Genomic DNA, 20,968 nt, shown 5'->3' on the forward strand with positions numbered 1-20,968 from the left:
TTTGCACAGTGCTGTTCAAATTTCAATGATTTGGCTATTAAAAAGGAGGGAGGGAAATAAAAACTAAAAAGGCTTAGTTCTAGAATCCTCATTGCTCTTGGATTCCCAAGTGATGTTGCCCAAGGGGGGGGAGGTGGTGGTGGTGGGGTTCCTGGTACAATGATTGTGACAATTTCTTCTGGATGTAGACCTTGATACAGTCATTCAAGCCTTTGTCACCTCCCACTTCAGGAGTAATCCCATGTAGACTAAAACAGAAGACCTCAGAAACTGCAGTTGGCATAAAATATGATGGCCTATTTATATAGTGGGATTGGTTGACAAGAGCATAGTGCTTCACTGTTGCGGAGTTTGTACCTGCCTATTTTCTTCTGGGTGTAAGTCAAGGTGTTAATATTATTCTATGATACTCTATGGCTTGGGTTGTAGCCATCCAGGAGAGTTCCTCTCTCCGCGTGCTGTCATGATACTTGAGCTCAGCTGAAATATTCAAGTTTAACAGGAGTAGGAAAACAGAAATTGCCATACCAGATCAAACCAGTGCCCAAGTCTAATATCCTTTCTCCTGATTATCAGCTGTTTTTGTGGAAATTCTCTAATTATGGAATAACTTTCCTTTGGGAAAGTGCCTATGGTTGGGAAGAAAATCAGTAGCTGGCTTACACACTGAAACAGGAGGACTTATTCCCCTTGCAGAAATTTATTTTACTATATATAACTGTGGATGATATCTTTCTTATCAAAGTCTGGTCCTGTTTTTGTATTCAGCTGGCTGCTTTGCTTCAATGGAGTCTTGTGGCAATGAGTTCACAAGCTAATTGTGGGTTTTTAAACATAAAAGTACTTCCTTTAATCAATTTTAAATTTAGTATCTTTCAATTTCCTTGTAATGCCCTTTTCTTCCTTTTTTGGGGAAGAGGGGAATAGAATTTTTTTTTAACAGCTTATCTATATTGTGCAGTATTATTCACCCATATCATGTCTCCTTTTATTAATCACTCTAAACAATTATTTCAGCATCTACTCACACAAGTTTTCCATGCATTTTTAATAGTTTTTGTTGCCTGTCTTTTGGACCTTTTTTCTGCCATGTCTTTCTTTTATTAGATGGGGTGACCTATACTTGATTTACATATCCATGGGCTGTTGAGCAATTTTTAGTGGAGGGATCTTAGCTGTGGAATTAAATTTCTCTTGTTGGTCTGAAAATACTCCCCCCCCCCCCCCCCCCCCACCTTTAGGGCAGGCCTTATCTGTTATAGAGGCTTTTCTGTGATTGGGAGTGTTTATTTACCTACTCTACTAGTCTTTTGTATTTGTATTTATTTGATTTTTAACTTTCTTTTGTGCAATTGCCCTGAGACCCTGTATATGGAATCATTTGATAGGATGAAAAATAAAGTTATTTGTCAGACTTTTAGTTGACAATGTGAAGCCCCAAGACAGCTAAAATACAAATGCTTAACTTTGACTGAATTTGACTTCAGTGGGTCTACTTGCTTAAAGTTAAGCACATGCATAAGTCTTTGCAGGAGTTGGCCCTTTGAAAGAAAAATGGTTTGAGAACAGCACGTACTGGTAAACTCCTCACACTTCATCTTAAATAAAAAGGGGTAAAACTACTTGATACTCACCTTGAACCTGCTTGTCACAATTCAGATCATGTCAAATCTTTACAACACAATAATAAACTTTAGAAAAATATGGTCTTTGGTGGAAATGCTGACAGAAACTAGCACTATTATCATGCCCTTTCTTTTTTGTTTTTGCTTTGCAGTTTTATCTTTGTTTTCCCCCCTCCTACTGTAATCATACCTGCATTTAAATAGTGTATTCATCAATTGTACTTCTCTTACAGAAAAGAGAGTTTGATGTGGATAATCTGAGCAAGCCAGAACTGCGGATGCTCCTTAGTGTAATGGAAGGGGAACTGGAAGCACGGGATCTTGTAATTGAAGCCTTGAGGGTAAGTTACTGTGGTGTTTTTTTTAAGATATCCTATGAATAACATTGCTGAAGTCGACGTACTTAGACCTATTTATTGTGGTGAGTCGACTGCTGCTGCTCCCCCATTGACTCTGCCTGCACCTCTCACGGCGGTGGAGTACAGGAGTTGACGGAAGAGTGCTCGGGAGTGGGTTGATTGCTGCCCACCAATCCGGCGGGTAGTGTAGGCATACCCTTAGTAAAAAGGTATAAATTGTGATGTGTAAGGCTCTTTAGCTGTTCAGACCCTAGCACTCACAAAATGCTTTCTTGGCTAAGTGGTAATTGCTTTGTTCCCAAACCACCTTAACAAAATATACAGTAATTGAATTTGGAATTTGAAAGGGTAGAGCATGGGGTAAAATAATGGAATTTAAAGAGAATGTTATGTTGCATCATACTCCATTTGCAATAGGTGGGAATAATTTTAAAGGGCTGTCAATCACAGTTAATTCAAGTGATTAACTCAAAACAAATTAACTCAATTAAAAAAATGAATCACAGATTTTATCACACTGTTAAGCAATAATACCAATTTAAATTTATTAAATATTTTTGGGTGGATTTCTACATTTTTCAAATATATTGATTTCAGTTACAACACAGAATACAGAGTGTACAGTGCTCTGATTACAAATATTCACACTAAAAAAAAAAGCATGAGGTGAAGTGTAAATTTTTTTTACTGTGCAAATATTTGTAATCAAAATAATAGTGAGTACTGTAAACTTTGTATTCTGTGTAATTGAAATCAATATATTTGAAAATGTAGAAAACATCCACAAACATTATATTAGTGGTACTTTGTTTTTGTTTAACAGTGCAATTAAAATCTTTTTGTATTTTAATCTCATGACTAATCGCAATTTTTAAAAATATATTAAATTGAATCCAGTCTTCATTTGTTTCAGCAGTCTTGATGCTTGGATGTAACAAATGTTTAGTGGGCATTGCCAGTCTTCTGAAGTGGGAGTGGAGATGAAATGGGAAGGTCATGTCAATGTAGAAAAGGGTGTATGCCAGGATATAAATTTCTGATTTCCGATTAAAACTAGTTACTCCTAGTATACAGTGTGCTAATGACATGAAAGGTCCTTAACCTACATTTGAAATGGCAAATGTAATTGCTTCTAAAATAACTTTTTAAAAAAGACTGACTACCTAATCTGAGTGATGCTAAACTTTGTCTGTTAGTCGTTGGTTTTTTTTTTTTTTTTTTTTGTGGAACACTATTTGCATAATTTGATTCAAATCTTATATTTTGTATAAATAGTTTTTATATTTATAGTATCCATTTTGATTTCTAAATAAATTTAGAAAAAGATTCTCAAATATCATGCTAGTTAAATATTGCTTCCTCACCGAATATCTTAATAATATTTATCACTGAAACTTTCCTTAAATAAAATATTGAAAATGTGAAGCTCTTTCCATTAGATTGTCTGTCTTAAATTGACATAATTCTTAAGGTAACATTTGGGAAATACTGGACATATTGGAAAATTGAATTTATGAAAAGGTTTTGTGGTTTTTGTTTTTTTGTGATTGGATGGTATTTTTGGCTTAAAATGGAAAGGAATAGAAGGCAGGCTTAATGTCTTGGATACTGGTTTGTTACGTAAAAGTATGAAACCAATGTCCCTTAAACAAAATGCTTTTCTGCTAGCTTATGAAAATCCGAATTTCAGCTGCAGCATATAGAAGGGTCTATTTGAATATGGAAAACGTTTTATTGATCTGTGTTTTCTCTGGGAACATGGAAATTTTGCCTTCTTTAATGGTATCAAAACTCTTTAATGCTAGTAGTCCAAGCAGGTGACCTAGTAGTGGGCAAAACTGACTTTTTATATGTCCACATACAAGAATGATTTTAATAAAGTGAATGTCTTTAACTACCATTTTTTGCTAATTAGTACATGTTGTGTCCATCTTCCTTCTATCGCTATAACAGCTTAATTTACTGGACCAAAAATTTCTTTAGGCTATTAACAATGTACTGTATTCATGAGCAGAACAAAGCTGTAGATGTGAGCTTTTCCAGCTGAGTGCAATTCATGTCCTGCTTGTTAATACTGTACCGTGGAAGGCTACAGTTCCACATGATGTATCATCTTAAGAGAACTGAGTATTTTCAGATTCCTACTGTGTAGATTTTTTTTTTTTTTTAAGAAACTACATTAATAAAGCACTTTGATTCCTTGCTAAATCTACTGTCATGCATTTTGAACAAAATAACACAAACATGGGTGGGGGAAAAATGTTAATTGCTGCTAAACGACTTCCTGATAAAGGCACAAACTATTTCAATATTCACTTAATTGCTGCACGCTGCTAATCATTTGCATGTTTTTACAGCATGTTAACATTATGGCAAATAGAGTAATCATTTAATAGATTAATATCGATATTCAGCTTATTACCTATAACAGGTTATATTTGTTGAACCTAGAAATGTCTTATGAAGGTTTATAGCTCTAATTGTAAGAAGCTATAATTTAAGTAGCATGATTGGCTCAGATAAAACAAGGAAATGATTTTAATTCTAAATGATAGCAGGTGAACCAGTTAATCTTCATTTCAGGTCTTGAAATATAGCCATGTGCCAATATTCCTTTATTAATCTGAAAACATTGACACCTATCTTGACTCACTTATAGCCTAAAATGGCATTTTATGAGCAGCTAGGTTTAACCTTTTGTGGCCCAGACTCTCCCATTCCTTAATGCATGAAAATCACATTTAAAGTGATAACCTAATTTTGTGTTGGCCAGGTGCTATTGAAATTTTAAAATTAATGACCTGGAAGAAAACATAAAAACAGTACTGATAAAGTTTGAAGATGTCACAAAGATTGGTGGAGTGATAAATAACAATCACTGATACAGCATGATCTGTATCACTTGCTAAGATGGGCAGAAGCAAACTGTTTGTTTCAATAAGTCAAATGTAAGGCCATACATCTAGGAACAAAGAGTGCAGACCACACTTACAGTATGGGGGAACTTGATCTTGGGAAATGGTGACTCTGTTTATTGGGAATCATTGTGGATAAATCAGATGAACATGAGCTCTCAGTGGGTATGTCTGTACTATAAGCCCAGGCTCAAACTCCACCATGAGCCTAACCCCTCCCTCTGGGTACGTCTTCACTACCTGCCGTATCGGCGGGTAGCAATCTATTTATCTGGGATCGATATATCGCGTCTCGTTAAGATGTGATATATCGATCTCCGAAACCACTCACCGTCTACTCCGGAACTCCACCAGAGTGAGCGGCGGTAGCGCAGTCGACGGGGGAGCCGCGGCCATCGATCCCACGCCGTCTGGACTCCAGGTAATTCGATCCAAGATACGCAACTTCAGCTACGCAAATACTTGAAGTATCTTGCATCGATTTTCTCCCCTCCCCCCCCCCCCCCCTGTGTAGAGCAGCCCTAAGTCTATATACAGTTCTGTCTGACTCCATACCATCACGGACTGGTCCAAGAGGATGCATTTTTGTAATGAACTTATGGTTGACATTCTGGACAGGTTAACAAGCAGGTGCAGTACCAAAGAGAGAAGGATTCTCAAGAAGTGGAGAGGCAGACGGAAAGGCACAGACAGGCTACAGAGTTCTAGGACAGAACTGCAGTACATGAGCAAATACTTGTATTGCAGTTTCTGGAATAGGAATGTACGTTGATGGAAAAGGCCGAGCCCAGCAAAAGACCTGTCTGAGCAGCTGTTTTTGCTAAGGCCCTCGAGTTCAGGCTTCTGTTGCACCCATACCAGGGTCTGAGTCCCCTCTCCTCAGGAATACCCAACCATGGAATTGTCCAAAGTAGCCTATGCAAGTGGCTCTTAACAAAAGCAGCAGGGCAGGGGAAATCTACTCCCAGCATACTTCCACCTCCATGCTGACCCTCTCCCTCTCATTTATCCAGCCTCTCTTGCAGTCCACCACCTCCCTGGAGGCCTATACACCCATACAGTGGCAGCAAGTGCATGCTAAATGCACAAGGAAAGGAGAACATGCCAGAGGACATAAATAAACCAAAAAGCGCAAACAAAATCCCCTAATTTTGCATTTTGTTTGTGGTGTTGGCTTATTACTACTGTTTTGGTGTTCTAATGGCAGCTGGCCTGTCTGGCAATGCTTCAACATTTGTTGTTTTTGTAATTTAAGAAATTATTATTACTATCACTACATCACATTTTATGTGATTGTTGAATAATAAAGATAAATACAGGGTAAGGCACAATGGGTAGGTTGTATCCAACACTTATTTAATACAACTGTGTACCTCAATCAATACTGCAAATGCAGTTTCTCCCCATTACATTAACAAACCTCTCATCCATAATAAAAATCCATAATAATGAATACCCATCTGGTCATTGTGTACTGTGACAGTACCCTCCCCCCCCCACTTCATTTTGTGGTGTGGTAGTACCTCCTTTACTGTAAACTTACAAAAACATTCATAAACATACTGTTCTCCCCCTTCCCTATGCAAGTCCATAATGTGGAAGCACAGAGCATTTCTGATTTCTGTTGACTGGGTGTATCCTGCTTCAGCTGTGACCAATGCACTTTCTGACTGAGTGTACTGGTTCAGCAATCCATTACTGTCCTAGGTCCATTCAGGGCAAATGGCTCATCTTTGTTTTCACAAAGGTTTTGCAGAGCACAGCAAGCCACAGTAATGCAGACATCATTGATGACACTGGGGTCCAAGTAGGCATCAGTAGGATTTCAAGCTGCCAATCGGGCAGAAACCCCCGGCATCATGAACATTTCCTATGCAGCCCACGTTAGTGTCCATAAATCTGCTTCTGTGGTCCACAAGGGCCTGCATAATAGAGTAGTACTCTGTGCTTCTGGTACTCATGTGCTTCTTGAGAAGGGCAAATTGTGGGTGTAGTTTGGAAAGTCCATTCTCTCAAAGTCAGCAGTTATTTAACGGATTTGTTTATGCTCTCCACCTTTAGGTATAATCACATCACATCAGACTGTGCCCTGGCCACCCTTTTACCCACAGTTGACTTTCCAACACCAAACTAGTTAGCAATAGACCTGTCTGGGGTAGCAAGCTTTTAGACAGTTATAGAAACCTGCTTCTGGACTGACATGGCCATCCTCATATATGTGTCACAGTGCTGGGGGGTCGGGGCAAGCTGCTCACAAAGCTCCAAAAATGTAGCTATTTTTCATGTGAAAACTCTGGACCCACTGTTGGTCATCAGAGGTCCACAGGGCTGTGATATCCTGCCAGTCTGCTCTTGTAGCCCTGCTTCAAAAGCACTGGTCTACATAGTGTCATCAACAGCTATACTAAGAGTCCTGAGCAGCATCAGCCAGTTTGTCTTCCATGTTTGTATTGTTTAGCTTCCTCTTTCTCCTGCTCTATTAGCTCTTTCAGATGCCTTTGGTGGGTCATAAAATGCTGCCAAACTGTCCACCAGCATCTTGTGAAAGTTCTGCCCGCTTCCTGAAACAGGAGTGAAAGCCCAAGCAAGAGAAGCTCTTCAAAATGGTGACTTCATGTTGCTGGCTCTCTTTGCTGGGAGTATGCAGATCCAAAAGACCGCTCTGCATAATCTGTTGGGAATTTGGTAGGCTGTGACAATCAAGTCACAGCCTGCACCATGAACAAAAGGCTAAGAGTGACCACATCTCAAAAGAGCACTAGAAGTCTGGGTTATGGTTGGTTGGACTTGGGTTTGCATACAGCAATATGGATGCTGGAGTCCCTGTGTCAGGCCCAGTCTCAAGTGTGGATGCTCAAGACCTGGGTTTTCAAACCCAGTGACTGTAGTCTTGAGTTCCACTAACCCCAGGGTTATGTTGTAGTGCAAATGTAGCCACTGTGATGCTGTGGCTAAAACAGTTAATGGGAATCTTGAGTAGGAGTAGGGAGATTATATTACCTCCTGTATTTGGCACTTGTGTGATCACTGCTGGAATATTGTATCCACTCTGGTGTCCATGCTTCAAGAAGGATATTGAAAAATTGGGGAGGGTTCAGAGAAGAGCCCCTAGAGTGATTAAAGGATTGGCAAACAGAGAGAGAGAGAGAGAGAGAGACTGAACTCCTGGAGTTTCTATTTAGCTTATCATAAAGAAGGTTAAGGGGTGATTTGGTTCTGTCTGGCATGCAAAGATGTAACAAGTTCCAGTGGATGGAGGCTGAAGCTAGATGAATTCAGGATAGATATAAGGCACAAAAATCAACAGTAAGGGTAATTAACCATTGGAACAACTTATCGAGGGTTGTGCTGGATTCTCCATCACTCTACATTTTAAAATCAAGATTGAATGCTTTTCTAAAAGTTTTATGCCCTAGTTCAAGTGTGAATTAATTCAGGGAAGTCATGGCCTGTATTATGCAGGAGATCAGAGTAGATCACAATTATTCAGATTCTAAGCACTTTGTCCATTGTTTGGAAGTGTGGGTTCAGACCATAGTTAATGTTGTGATCGGATTTGCATTTAAAGCAGGTTATTGATTATGATCAGAGCAATTTCCCTGAACATGAAGAATTATGTGGTATACAGGGGAGACTTTTTTCTCTCGCTCCCTAATGTATGCATTTAATTCCAGCCTATGCAACTAAGAATTGTGTGCCCATGTTAAGGGGAGAACATGGGAGGGAAGGTGGTCTTTTACTTGAGATGTGGGACTGGGAGAAAGGACAACTGAGTTCTGTTACTGTCATCACCACTAACTCTATGCTGGTCTAAATCATGAGTTACTCTGCACTAGAAGGGTGCCCATTCTAGTGGACATGGGCCAGGCAGTGCGCAAAATGCTCATGTGGACCCCACTGGTGTACATTTAAAAAAAAAAAAATATTCCCTACTGTGCATTAACATAGCCCATTTCAAACAGAACTATATTAATGAGCACCGGGGAACTTTTAGTACATGGCACCTGTTCATCATGCTGGCATTTAGCATGCAACATGCTAGCATTTACACCCCTCTAGTGTGGACTAACACACTGTGTAAATAAGCCCTATGTGACGTTGGACAAGGCACTCATTTTTATCATTTAAATATGGATAGTATCTACGTGCCTCTTGGAGTCAATGAAGTTTTAATGTTTTTGTAAAGTACATTTAGATCCTTGGATGAACTGAAGGTGCTAGTGTTGTTGTTTCCTGAGACTGGAACCATAAAAGATAAATACTATAGTTACTGCTGGTTTTCCCATTTAATTAAGTCATTTACATTATTCCTTTAAGGGTTGTTTTTTTGTTTTTTTAATATTGAACATAGCTGGAACTTTGTTTAGAAAGGAAGTAATAACATTAATTTCTTTTGTCTGTGTAAGTCTCTGTAGGTGGTAAATGAGTTGAATATGAAAATTTGCATTTCACATGATGCTATGATGTGCATGTAATTAGAGTGCAAGACTTACAATGACTTCCTACTATGGATACTTTAATTTACTGCAGCACATGGGATTAGAATAAATTCTGTTGATTTCAGAAAAAATTACCACTATGGATTTATTGCAAACGTAACTCAAACTTTAATGCCAGAAGGGACCATCATGATCCTCTAGTCTGACCTCCTACATGCTGCAGGACATAGAATCTCACCAACCCACTCCTGTAATAGACCCATAATTTCTGGCTGAATTACTGAAGTTGTCATAACATGATTTAAAGACTTCAAGTTAGAGAGAATCCACTATTTACTCTAGTTTAAACCTGCACATGATCTGTGCCCTATGCTGCAGAGGAAGGCAAAAAAAGACCAGGGTCTTTGCCCATCTGATCCAGGGGGGAAAAAATCCATCCTGACACCAAATATGGTGATCCGTCAGACCCCCAACATGTTGGCAAGACCCACCAGCCAGACACCTGCGCAAGAATTTTCTGTAGTAACTCAGCCCTCCCCATCTAGTGTCCCATCTCTGGCCATTGGGGATATTTACTACTAGTAGTTGCAAATAAGTCACATGCCATTGTAGGTAGTCTCATCATACCATCCCCACCAATTTACCAAGCTCAGTCTTGAAGCCAGTTAGTTTTTTTGCCCCCACTTCTTCCCTTAGAAGGCTGTTCCAGAACTTCAGTCATTGGATGGTTAGAAACCTTTGCCTAACTTCAAGCTTAAACTTGTTGATGGCCAGTTTATATCCAATGGTTCTTGTGTCCACGTTGGCGCTTAAATTAAAGAACTCCTCTCCCTCCCTGGTATTTATTCCTCTGATGAATTTGTGAGGAGCAATTACATCTCCCCTTAGCCTTCTTTTGGGTAGGCTAAACAAGCCAACCTCTTTGAGTCTCCTCTCACAAGGTAGGCTTTCCATTCCTCGGATCATCCTAGTAGCCCTTCTCTGCATCTGTTCCAGTTGTAATTAAGCTTTCTTAAACTTGGGAGAGCAGAATTTCACACAGTATTCCAAATGAGGTCTCACCAGTGCCTTGTACAATGGTACTAACACTTCCCTATGTCTACTGGAAATACCTTGCCCGATGCATCTTAGGACTGCACTAGCCTTTTTCATGGCTGCATCACATTGGTGGCTCATAATCCTCCTGTGATCAACCAGTACACCCAGATCTTTATCTTCCTCTGCTTCCAATATGCATCCCCATCTTATAGCAAAAATTCTTGTTGTTAGTCCTTAAGTGCATGACTTTGCACTATTAAATTTCATCCCATTTCTATTACTCCTGTTTTCAGTGTTGTCCAAATCTTCTTGCATGATATTCCAGTCCTCCTCCATATTGACAATTCCTTTGTGTCATCCACAAATTTTATTAGCACACTCCCACTTCTTATTCCAAGATCATTAATGAAAATGTTAAATAAGATTGGTCCCAAGACCGATCCCTGAGGAACTCCATTAGTAACCGCCCTCCAGCCTGACAGTTCAGATTGTCTCCACTTTACCCAGTTTCTTATCCACCTTTCAATTCTCATATTAATCCCCATCTTTTTCAATTTAACTAAGAATTTCCCATGTGGAACTGTATCAAATACCTTACTGTAATCCAGGTAGATAGGTATACTGCATTTCCTTTGTCTAAAAATCAGTTATCTCCTCAAAGTAGGAGGTCAGGTTGGTTTGTCAAGATCTACGTTTTGTAAAACCATATTGTGTGTAATCCCAATTATAGGTAAATCGTATGTCCTTAACTCCTTTTCTCTTTTTTTCAAAATTTGTTCCAGGACCTTGCATACAATTTGATGTCAAACTAACAGGTCTGTAGTTTCCCAGATCACTTTTTTCTTTTCTAAAAAAATATACTAGCAATTCTCCAGTCCCTGAGTTTACAAGTTCATTAAAAATCCTAGTATTGGGCTTGCAATTTCTTGTGCAGGTTCCTTTAATGTTCTTGGCTGGAGATTATTCAAGCACCCTGATTTGGTTCCATTAAACTGCTTGAGTTTGATTTCCACCTTTAGATATGGTAATTTCTACTTCCATATCCTCATTTCTGTTAGCCACCCTGCCACTACCCCATTGCCTCAGTTTTTAGTAAGGGTAATGAGGAATTAAGTATTCAGTCAGGTGTTGGGTCATGTCCAGATAATCTTTAATTTTCACCCTATCTTCAGTGTTTAGTGGTCCCACTTCTTCACTTGTGTGGTGTGTGTGTGTGTTTTTTCCAATTTATATAGCTATAGAATCTTTTATTATTGGTTTTATTTTTTTCTGCAAGGTCCAACACTGCATGGCTTTTGGCATTTCTCATTCTTTCCCTGCACTTTCTGATGTGCAAGAGGTAGCTTTCCTTGCTGATCTAGCCTATCTTCCATTCCTTCTGCTTTCTCATAACCTGTTTCAGATGCCTGTTCATCCAGTTTGATCTGTAATCCTTCCCTAGGAATTTTTTCCCCTTGCTTGGGATTCAGGCTTCAAAAAGTTGCTGTAACTTTGACTTGGAATTACTTTAAGCCTCCTCTACGTTCAGATCCTTGAGTGCTAAGCTGATTTCCCAATTATCCAACCGTTTTCCCCCAATGTGTTGATTTGGTTCTTTTTTTTTTTTTTTTTTTTTTTTTTTTTACCACTAGCATTAGGAAGCTAGAAAAATGGTAGAAAATGAAAAAAGGACAGTCACTTTGAGGTCATTCAGCAGAGAAGGCTTGGCTGAAACAGGGATGGGAGTCTTAGTGAAGGTGCAGGATCCACCTCCGTGTACAACTCAAACTACATAATCACCCTTCTAGTGCGGACTAACTCATCATTTAGACAAGCCCTTCACTAAATAGTTTGCCTTTGAGAAGCGTATGCACAAGCAGAAGGTGCCTGACAGTAAGGAGGAAATTTTGTACATGCAAATAACTTCTAAAGTGCTACGGGCTTAACGGATCCAGAAGGGGGCAGTTCATTGGAAATGGGGATGGGGGGGGGGGAAGAAAAGGAGGGAGATGCAACAGACTGAGGGCTGACAGAGCCCCAGCCTGAGACCCCAATTTCTTTCCCCTCCTCTACCACCCACCCCAATTTTATCTCAAACTGTCTCCCCATTTTTCTCCCCCCCCCTCAACTTTTCCCTCCCAGCAAGCAGTTGTGTGTGCCTGCTCCAGGTTTTAAGAAGGCCCTGCTTCTCCTGGGCATGCATATCTGAGACCCCCCCCACTCCTCCCTCCATGGATCTCCAGGTAAACTGGGATCGGGGGGGGAGAGGGGGTCTGAGGGTATCACAAATTTAAACTTCTGAAAACCAGGGAATATGAAGTTAGTGTACATCACCACCCGTGGGGTGGGAAATGGACTGTGTGTCAGGGGCATGACTGGTGAGGGCCTGGCTGAAGTAGGGGTTGGGGGCTTAGGGAGAGCATGGGACCCGTCTTGGTGGACCGTTAAAGCTATATAATCAAGGAAATGTGCTGAGACAGAGATGATTTCCTGCAATATCCTGGATAAGCCATATTGAATTTTTAAGTATGTTAGAAGCTCATAGTATTAAAATTGCAAATGTTTGTTTTGTGGAAGGGTATGTAAGGTCTGGGGGTAGGGGGAAAAGATGACCAGTCTAAATCCTGGGGAATAGTACAAGCTTCAAAGGACTACATTCTTGTCTAGCCCATTGTTTCAAAAATAAAGTTTTAAAGTTAAGTGGGTTTTCCAAGAAATCTCTAGGGGGAGGTGTATGCAAATGTACCCCCTCTAGGTATGCACTGCCTTTTTGAAGCTTCACTGGGAGAAGGGAACCTTTGTCTGCTGATCACCTGTTGTACGTGGACAATATCAGAGGCCCAATCTGTATAAAGGAGTGACTCTCGTACTAATTGGCATGCTTGTTCTGAGCTAAGGTGGCTATTAATTTGTAAGCCCAGAAAAACTCCTTGGTGGAGTTTGAAGGACTGATCACCTGCCAGAGTCCGTTTTGAAGTTGATCTCCAGTAGGCTTAAACAATAAAAGAACCTACACGCCTGCTAATATGTCTTCTCTGTAATGATTTCACTTAATAAATGTGCTTGCTTAGAAAGATCTGTGTGGTACCTTGTAATTGTGGGCAATTAAACTGTTTCTCTTTGAAGAGAAAAGCAAAGCAGGCCTGCTTAGTAGTCTGACTTGCTGGGGAACTTAGTGAAGACAGGGAACTGTGCAGCTGGGTAAAACCCTGGTCCTAGGGGAAGGCGAGACCGTTGTGGAGCCTAGAGTGGATGCCCTGGCTGAACTGGGGGGAGAGGGAGGGAGAAAGAAAGGAGATATGTAAATCCTCCAGTAAGTGAACTGGAAATAGTAGAGTGGGGGAGATGCAGGGAGATATGTCTCTCTTGCATACTTGAAGTTATAGTAACCACTATGGAATAAAACGGTGAGGATTTTAGGACACAGACCATGCAGCCTCAGTCAGTCACTACACCCTACAACCATTTCAAGGCACTATTTTCCCCATCCTATTGGAGCAAGCGCACAGGAGCAGGATGGACCTAGATTTCAGGGATCTGAGTTTTGCTAAACTCCTTGTTCTGGAATGGCATAAGATAACACAGGGTAACCTCAATTCTGTGTTAATGAAGGTTCTTAGTGAATATACACGTTTATATATGAGACACCAATATCCCATGAACATTTTCCAAAGAGTGTTTCTATTTGAAAACCAGTCTTGTTTTCCTCTGTCATATATTATAAACAGATTTGTATGAAATTAGGATCTTCATTAAATTGGAAATATCAAAGGATCCTGAACTGATTCAGATTTTTCCAATAACACTGTAAGTGGAGGAAACACTACTGTTTGGTCTACACTTAAATAATAACATTGGTCAGATGTGAAAAATCCATACACCCTCCCCCATATAACTATGCCAATGTAACTGCAGAGTAGATGCAGCTGTGTCAACAGAAGAATATCTGTTGCAACATAGCTACCATTTGTTTTTGGAGGAAAAACCTGTTCTGGCAGAATACACTATAGGGTTACACCAGTAGGTAACTAAAGCTACGCCGTATAGTCTCCCTCATATAGACAATCTAAATGTAAGGGGTAGGTCTAGACTGTAGCTGGAAGTGTGCTTCCCAGCATCAGCAGACAGACATGCGCTAAGTTGTGTAGCCAGGGGTAGTACCACAGCAGCTCAGGCTAGCTGCCTGAGTACAAAGCCAGCCAGAGACCCCATATAGGTACTTGGTTGGTTAGCACAAGTCATGACCTAAATACCTGCCCCTCCTCAGGCAAAAGCCCAAGAGAAGAAAGGACCTCTGAAAAGATTAATTGATATAAATCCATCAGATCAGCAAGGGAAATGAATACCAGAATCAAGAATCCTCCACTAAGAGTGCCACATACTTATCCCCAGATACTTTAACCTAGCAACTGTTAGTTTGACACCTCAATTGATCACAGTGGCAGCCCTCATACATACAGGAAGAGAGGGCTAGCACTCAAACCATACAGGCCCAAGGGTTGGAGACCCTGCTTTTGTCAGCATCATCCTCTTTCCTAATCCAGGCTCCTCTCAAATGCTGACTTTTCCTTCATTACCTCTATAGTCAATACACAGGGTGAGTAATACAGCTGATGTTGTGTGGTGGTCCTCAAGTTGCGGACTGCAACCTTCCAGCTAGTGTCCCTGACTCCTTTCACTGAACTATTCTCACATGCGTTTAGCTGTGCTCCAGGGCAGGGGTTCCATCCATTTTCTTGTGCCATTGGTACAGTTCTATTTGAAAAGTCAGTTTTCTCCTGCAATAGCTGGTTTATCTGCATGGGCACTGAACCTAATCAGAAGATCTGTTCATTGTTATGCCTCACTTCATGGCCAAAAAGTTACTTCCCCTAGGATAATGGGGAGTCAGTGTCCCCCTGTGGCAAAGCACAAGTAGTGAATAATTACCACACTGCCGTAGCAGCCATTCATTCTATGTAAACAAATCAAACTTTTCCAATTTGGGCACCTAGCTGACACTAACAGCGAGTTAGTGGGTTTCTGGTCCCAATGAATGAACTGTCTTAAAGTACTGAGGACATCAGCTCACAAAAAGTCAAGATGAGCAGTGGAGGTAGAGAAGAATCCACAGGAGAGTTTGCATTCCTGCCAGAGCTGTTAATCCCTAAAATAGGGGAGGATGACCAGAAAATTAAGGCAGTCTTTAGTGTTCAATGAAGGATCACAATGCTTAGCTATCTATTCTAGACACACTCCAGTTCGCAGCCCATTTCAGAGACTGGCTTCTGACTTGTGAGCTGAGAAAAGGGGCTGCAGAAGTGGGCTTTACTTTTCAGCTACATCTTTCTAAAGCATCCAAGGAAAAAAAGGTCTGGAGGCTCAATGATGGGACGATGTACCAAATAATCAAGAACATATGTACGGCTCATCATAATGAATTATGTTGGATCTACACCATGTTTCTTATGCACAAAGAAGATAGACAATTTTTTTGTTTTTGTTTCTTTCCAAATGACTTTCCACATGCAGTTAACTACTAAAAGAACTGAACCCTTAAATGACCATGTGCTTCTCTGAGCAATATAAATATATGGAACTGGATGACTCAGGATAATGGAATATGGAAGTAGAATTGGGTGAATTTTTTTTTCAATAAATAGTTTAGTCACTGTAAAAAGGTGTTTCAGTCAAACCCAACCTGTTAGTGAATTCATGTTGGAGTCTGTCAGATAGTATTTTTCAGTTCAGTTTAACTGTGTTTCACTAATGTCAAAGTGAAATGTTTTATTTTGACCTGACTCAAAATTTTTTGTTTATATTTTGAACATTGACAAAAATTAGAGGATCAGATTTACAAAATGTTGAGGGAGGAGTGGCAGCCTCCCTTTAACCTGTAGCCGTATGGTTAGGGAACTCACCCACAATGTGGGAGACCCAGTTCAATTCCCCCTAGCCTGAAGTGGAACTGGGAAGATTCAGGTTTAAGGCCGTAAGTGAGGACTGAGGCACGATGGAAGGAGAAAAGCTGCTCTTTCTCTGAATAGGTTATAACATTTTTCTAGGGCAGGGGTGGGCTAGTATTGCCCGGGGGTCACACCAGGCCCTCCACCCATTTTAATTGGGCCCTCAAGCTCCTGCCGGGAAGTGGAGTCCGGGGCTTGTCCCGCTCCAGCTGGGGAGCAGGATCAGGGTAATGCTCCACTTTGCATGGCTCCTGGAAACAACGGCATGTCGCCCCTCCGCCTCCTACACATAGGGGCAGCCAAGAGGTTCTGTATGCTGCCCGAGCTCCAAGCACTGCCCCCACAGCTCCTATTGGCCAGGAACTGCAGCCAATGGGAGCTGCAGGGATGGCGCCTGAGGACAGGGCAGTGCACAGAGCCGCCTGCCCACACCTCCGCGTAGGAGATGGAGGGAAGACATGCTGCTTTTTGTGGGAGCCACTTGAGGTAAGCGTTGCCATGAGCCTGACCCCCTTCCTGCACCCCACCCTCCTGCCCCAGTCCTGATCTCCCTGCCCTCTAAACCCCTCAATCCCAGAGTGGAGTATCCTCCTGCACCCCCAACCTCTCATCCCAGAGCCTGCACCTTCAGCTAGAGCCCTCCTGCCTTCCCGCACCCCAACCCCCAATTTTGTGAGTATTCATGGCCCACCATACAATTTCCTTACCCCGATGTGGCCCACCCCTGTTCTAGGTAAGTAGAAGACTGACAATGCAAATTGAAAGCTGCCTTGTTTAACAAGGATTAAATTAACTTTTATCAAACCCTACACAGACTCTTTAAAAACTCATTAGTATCTTGAAGTGCTGTACAATAAAGACATGTGTCAAAACTATAAGTAACTTAACCTAGTAAATTAGAAGGAATTTATTTTTTGAGATTTAAGATGAACTGGGAAATAGATTCGATAATCTATAATCATGACTGAAAAGGTGTTCTTAAAATGGATAATCTAGAAGTATGTTTACCCAATTGCAAACCAAAATTTATACAAAGAGTATGCTGGATACTTATAAACCTAGAGAATAACACAGAAGTAGCAACAAGCGTTCAAAAGTAATTAAGGAAAATCATTTCACATAGTGACCAGTTCAAGGGTTAAAAGATAAAACTTCAAAATACAAGTTAACAAATTCAAACAGTTTGCAATATTGAAATAATGCTTTTTGGCTGCCAGATGCAGTGAATTTAAAAAAACCTAATATTTAAAAAGCATTTAATCATAAGAGATGCAATGTGATAATCTGAGGACAGGTAAATACTGTGTAGATCCTTGAGCAGATAAAAAGCAAATATAATGACATTTAAACAATCAGCGACACTTGCCAAATCAGTAAGAACAAATTACACACAGTCTCCATAATATTTCAGTAATAAACTACATTTCTAGTTTTAAAAAAATAAATAAATAAAAATTCCACTATTCAGAAGTTACAACATAAGCACTGTCAGAGTCACTCCTTTCTGGATCACTTTGTTCTCAAAAGCACAGGCCTACCACTGCATTCCCACACAGAACCTGCAGGCAGTTCTCTCCTCACACATACATGTTGGCATCCCTCCTGCGTGCGTGGTCTTTGTGTTGCAGCAGGTGCCTTTTGGAAATCAAAATCTGTCTTATTGGCAGCCAGAAATACCAAATTCAGCCTTTCACCTATTCCTCAGATATGCTTTTTTGGCACACAAGGGCATAGGACTTCTTGTAGAAGAAATTTAGATGTATTCATTAACTTAATCATTACCAGGCACCCAAGGGACCAAACAAGAATATATTGTATCATCTTTTAGATAGCTGATAACATTTCTGCCTAAGTGATTATTTGCTAAACAAAACTATATTGCTACTTTTTTTCAATTCCTCTTAAAAACAAAAGACCCCACAGTTCCCAGGCTCTTCTCCAATAACCCCTTAAAGTTAGTTCCGAATAATAGTAGGTGTTAATTTTGCAGCTCTGATGTTTCTGTGTAATTATGTTTTCTCCTTAGAGTTTAATAACATACAGAACAATTTTTTGTTTGCAGTAATTCTATTTGTATGTGTGGTGCATATATCACTGTCAAAAATGTCGTATCACATTCCATGACAACCAACACAAGAAAGTAACAATATACAATGGGCACTCAAGTTCAAATTGGTGTATGAAGTTTTATTATATGCAATTTATTATTGCACAGGCAACGATGTGAAAGCATGATTGCAATTCAGCTGTTGAAATGCCAGTCAGAAGTATGCATAAATATCTCCACTTTAGATTAATACACATAAATTATGCACAAGTAATTTTCAGTAATCTATAGTATTTTGTTCTAAATTACCCACGAAGAAATTAAAACCATGACAATGGTAAACTTACAGTATCAAGTATCAGAGGGGTAGCTGTGTTAGTCTGTATCCAGAAAAACAACGAGGAGTCCGGTGGCACCTTAAAGACTAACAGATTTATTTGGGCATAAGCTTTCGTGGGTTAAAAAAACCCACTTCTTACAGTATGCCACAATATATTGCTCTGTTTTATTTAGATTTGGTTTTGTGAAGGTTGAACAATATATCTGAAACAAGTTATCTGCAAGCCTGTGTATATTATACATACTACAAGCGAACACGACAAACACCAGATGCTTTCAATCAATATTAAAAAATAAAATTGCACTAGGAAGTTCTAAATCAGCGAGGAGTCTGACTGCAATTAAAAGACAGATCTTCTAGTAACAGCACTCCACAATGTACAGTTGAAGACTTGAATTCTATCTTCTGTGACAAGACCGAGAGCTTTGGGGTCAAATGTTTTCTGCCCAGGGGAAGCAGAGTCTTAAGACCCATGTGGCCATTTTACATGCAGTGTCCACCCATCTGTCAGAAGACCAGAGATTGTCACAATGATAAGCTTTTTAAAAAAAGTGAAAATGAGGAAGGTGACATTCACAACTTCACCTCTTCTAAATGTAGTAAGTAGAATGAGTCAACAACGCAATGCTGTTGCAAAAAAAAAAAAAGCAAGATGTAGTTTTGGGTTGCATTAACAGGCATAGCATACAAGTCACAGGACCTGATAGTACCACTCAACTCAGCGCTGGTTAGGCTCAGCTGAAGTATTGCATCCAATTTTGGTCATTAATCTATAGAAAGGATGTAGAGAAACTGGAAAGGATTCAGAGGTGAGTGACAAAGACGATCAAAGGGATGGAATGCAAGCCATATGAGCAAAGGCTGAAGGAACTGGGTATGTTTAGTTTTGGAAAAGAGGGAGATTAAGGGAGGGCATAAGAGTCTTCAAATACTTAAAAGTCTGCAATAAAAAAAAATGAAGGACAAGAAGCAATGGGTTCAAGCTAAAGCATAGCAAATTTAGATTAAATCTCAGGAATAACCTGTGTGCCATAGAATATTCACACTGCAAGTTGTAACAAATACATTCTGTAATTTTGACAAGTTATCTGTCTTTTTCTATTTGTGGGTCTTCTCCTTTTACAATGATAAATGGATGACAAAATGAACTAAATTGGCTATATGGCTCTTTAAGGAAGGGCTAGCACAATGGGATTCTGATCCTGATTGTGGTCACTAGGCATTACTATAAATAAAACATGTACAAAAATAATAGAGCATTATAAAAATACAAAATCCCCATTCTTTAAACTTTTAGTCACTTTAGTAACTTTGTATCCAATTTTCACAGATATTTTTTCCACAGCACCACTCATTTTATTACACAATAACACAGTAATAGTTCTGCAAGACTGTGTCTTGCTGGCAGTGGTGTAGTGAAGGTCTGAAGTTATCTAGCATGTCTATTACCTGCCTATAAATAAATGTTTTCATCATCATTCATTTCCAGCTCTCTTGATTTCTGTCCAGGCTTATCAAAATGCTTGGAGTCAGGGGGACAGCATTGTGTTAAAAATTCGTGCAAAAGAACAAACCTTTTCAAGTCTGGTGGAGTGGGGTGGGGAAATTACAATTTGTCTCTTTAGAAATTTAGAAAAGTAAATTTATACTGTGGGTTTGTATATGTAAAAAGTCGGACCTGGTCCTGTTGATCTGTGCTTATTTCTCATGGACAGGACTATTTGCCCCATAGCAAGGTTACTGTTTTTCTGTCTGCTTTTAAAACAAACAAAAAACCCCATAGACATTAAACATTCTGCACAGCAGCAGTGGTACAGGAGCCTGCAAACAGAGTTGAAAACGGGGGCATTTCAGTGGGAGTTTGTAAGTAGAGTTTGGGGGAGGGTGTGGGTGGGTGTCTTTTCCTTTTCATAGGAGTTTAGGCAGGAAGGCTATGACAGAGAGGCCGTAGTGGAGGTGACCCAAGGAATGGAAGAGACAAGGAAGATGACTGGATGTGGGATGTACATTATCCTGGAGCAGGTACCTGAAAAGAGCTTCATTTGCATGAAGTGCGATCTGCTGGAAGAGAAGATCCAAGATTTGGAGATGCAGGTAGAAACGGTGGTTGAGTTTCAAAGGGAACTCAAACAGATGATGGAGGGAAGGTGAGAGGAGACTGAAGGGAAAATTCAAGACTTTCAGATGTAAGCTAGACTGGAGAACTGTGAGAGTAGATTGCTGGCAGGGAAAATGGCCAGTGGAAGCATGTGACTATGAGAACTAGGCAGAGGAAAAAACT

General features: G+C 40.1%; 1 protein-coding gene across 1 annotated transcript in view; it reads left to right on the top strand.

Annotated features, from left to right (window-relative positions):
• The window catches only part of CTTNBP2 (cortactin binding protein 2), a 196,976-nt gene that overhangs the window by 16,724 nt on the left and 159,284 nt on the right, over nt 1–20,968 (top strand). The window contains 1 exon segment of the mRNA XM_005285758.5: nt 1,859–1,966. Within this exon segment, the coding sequence (XP_005285815.2) occupies nt 1,859–1,966 (108 nt within the window).

This window comes from Chrysemys picta, chromosome 1 (assembly GCF_011386835.1).
Source record: "Chrysemys picta bellii isolate R12L10 chromosome 1, ASM1138683v2, whole genome shotgun sequence".
Lineage (NCBI taxonomy): Eukaryota > Metazoa > Chordata > Testudines > Emydidae > Chrysemys > Chrysemys picta.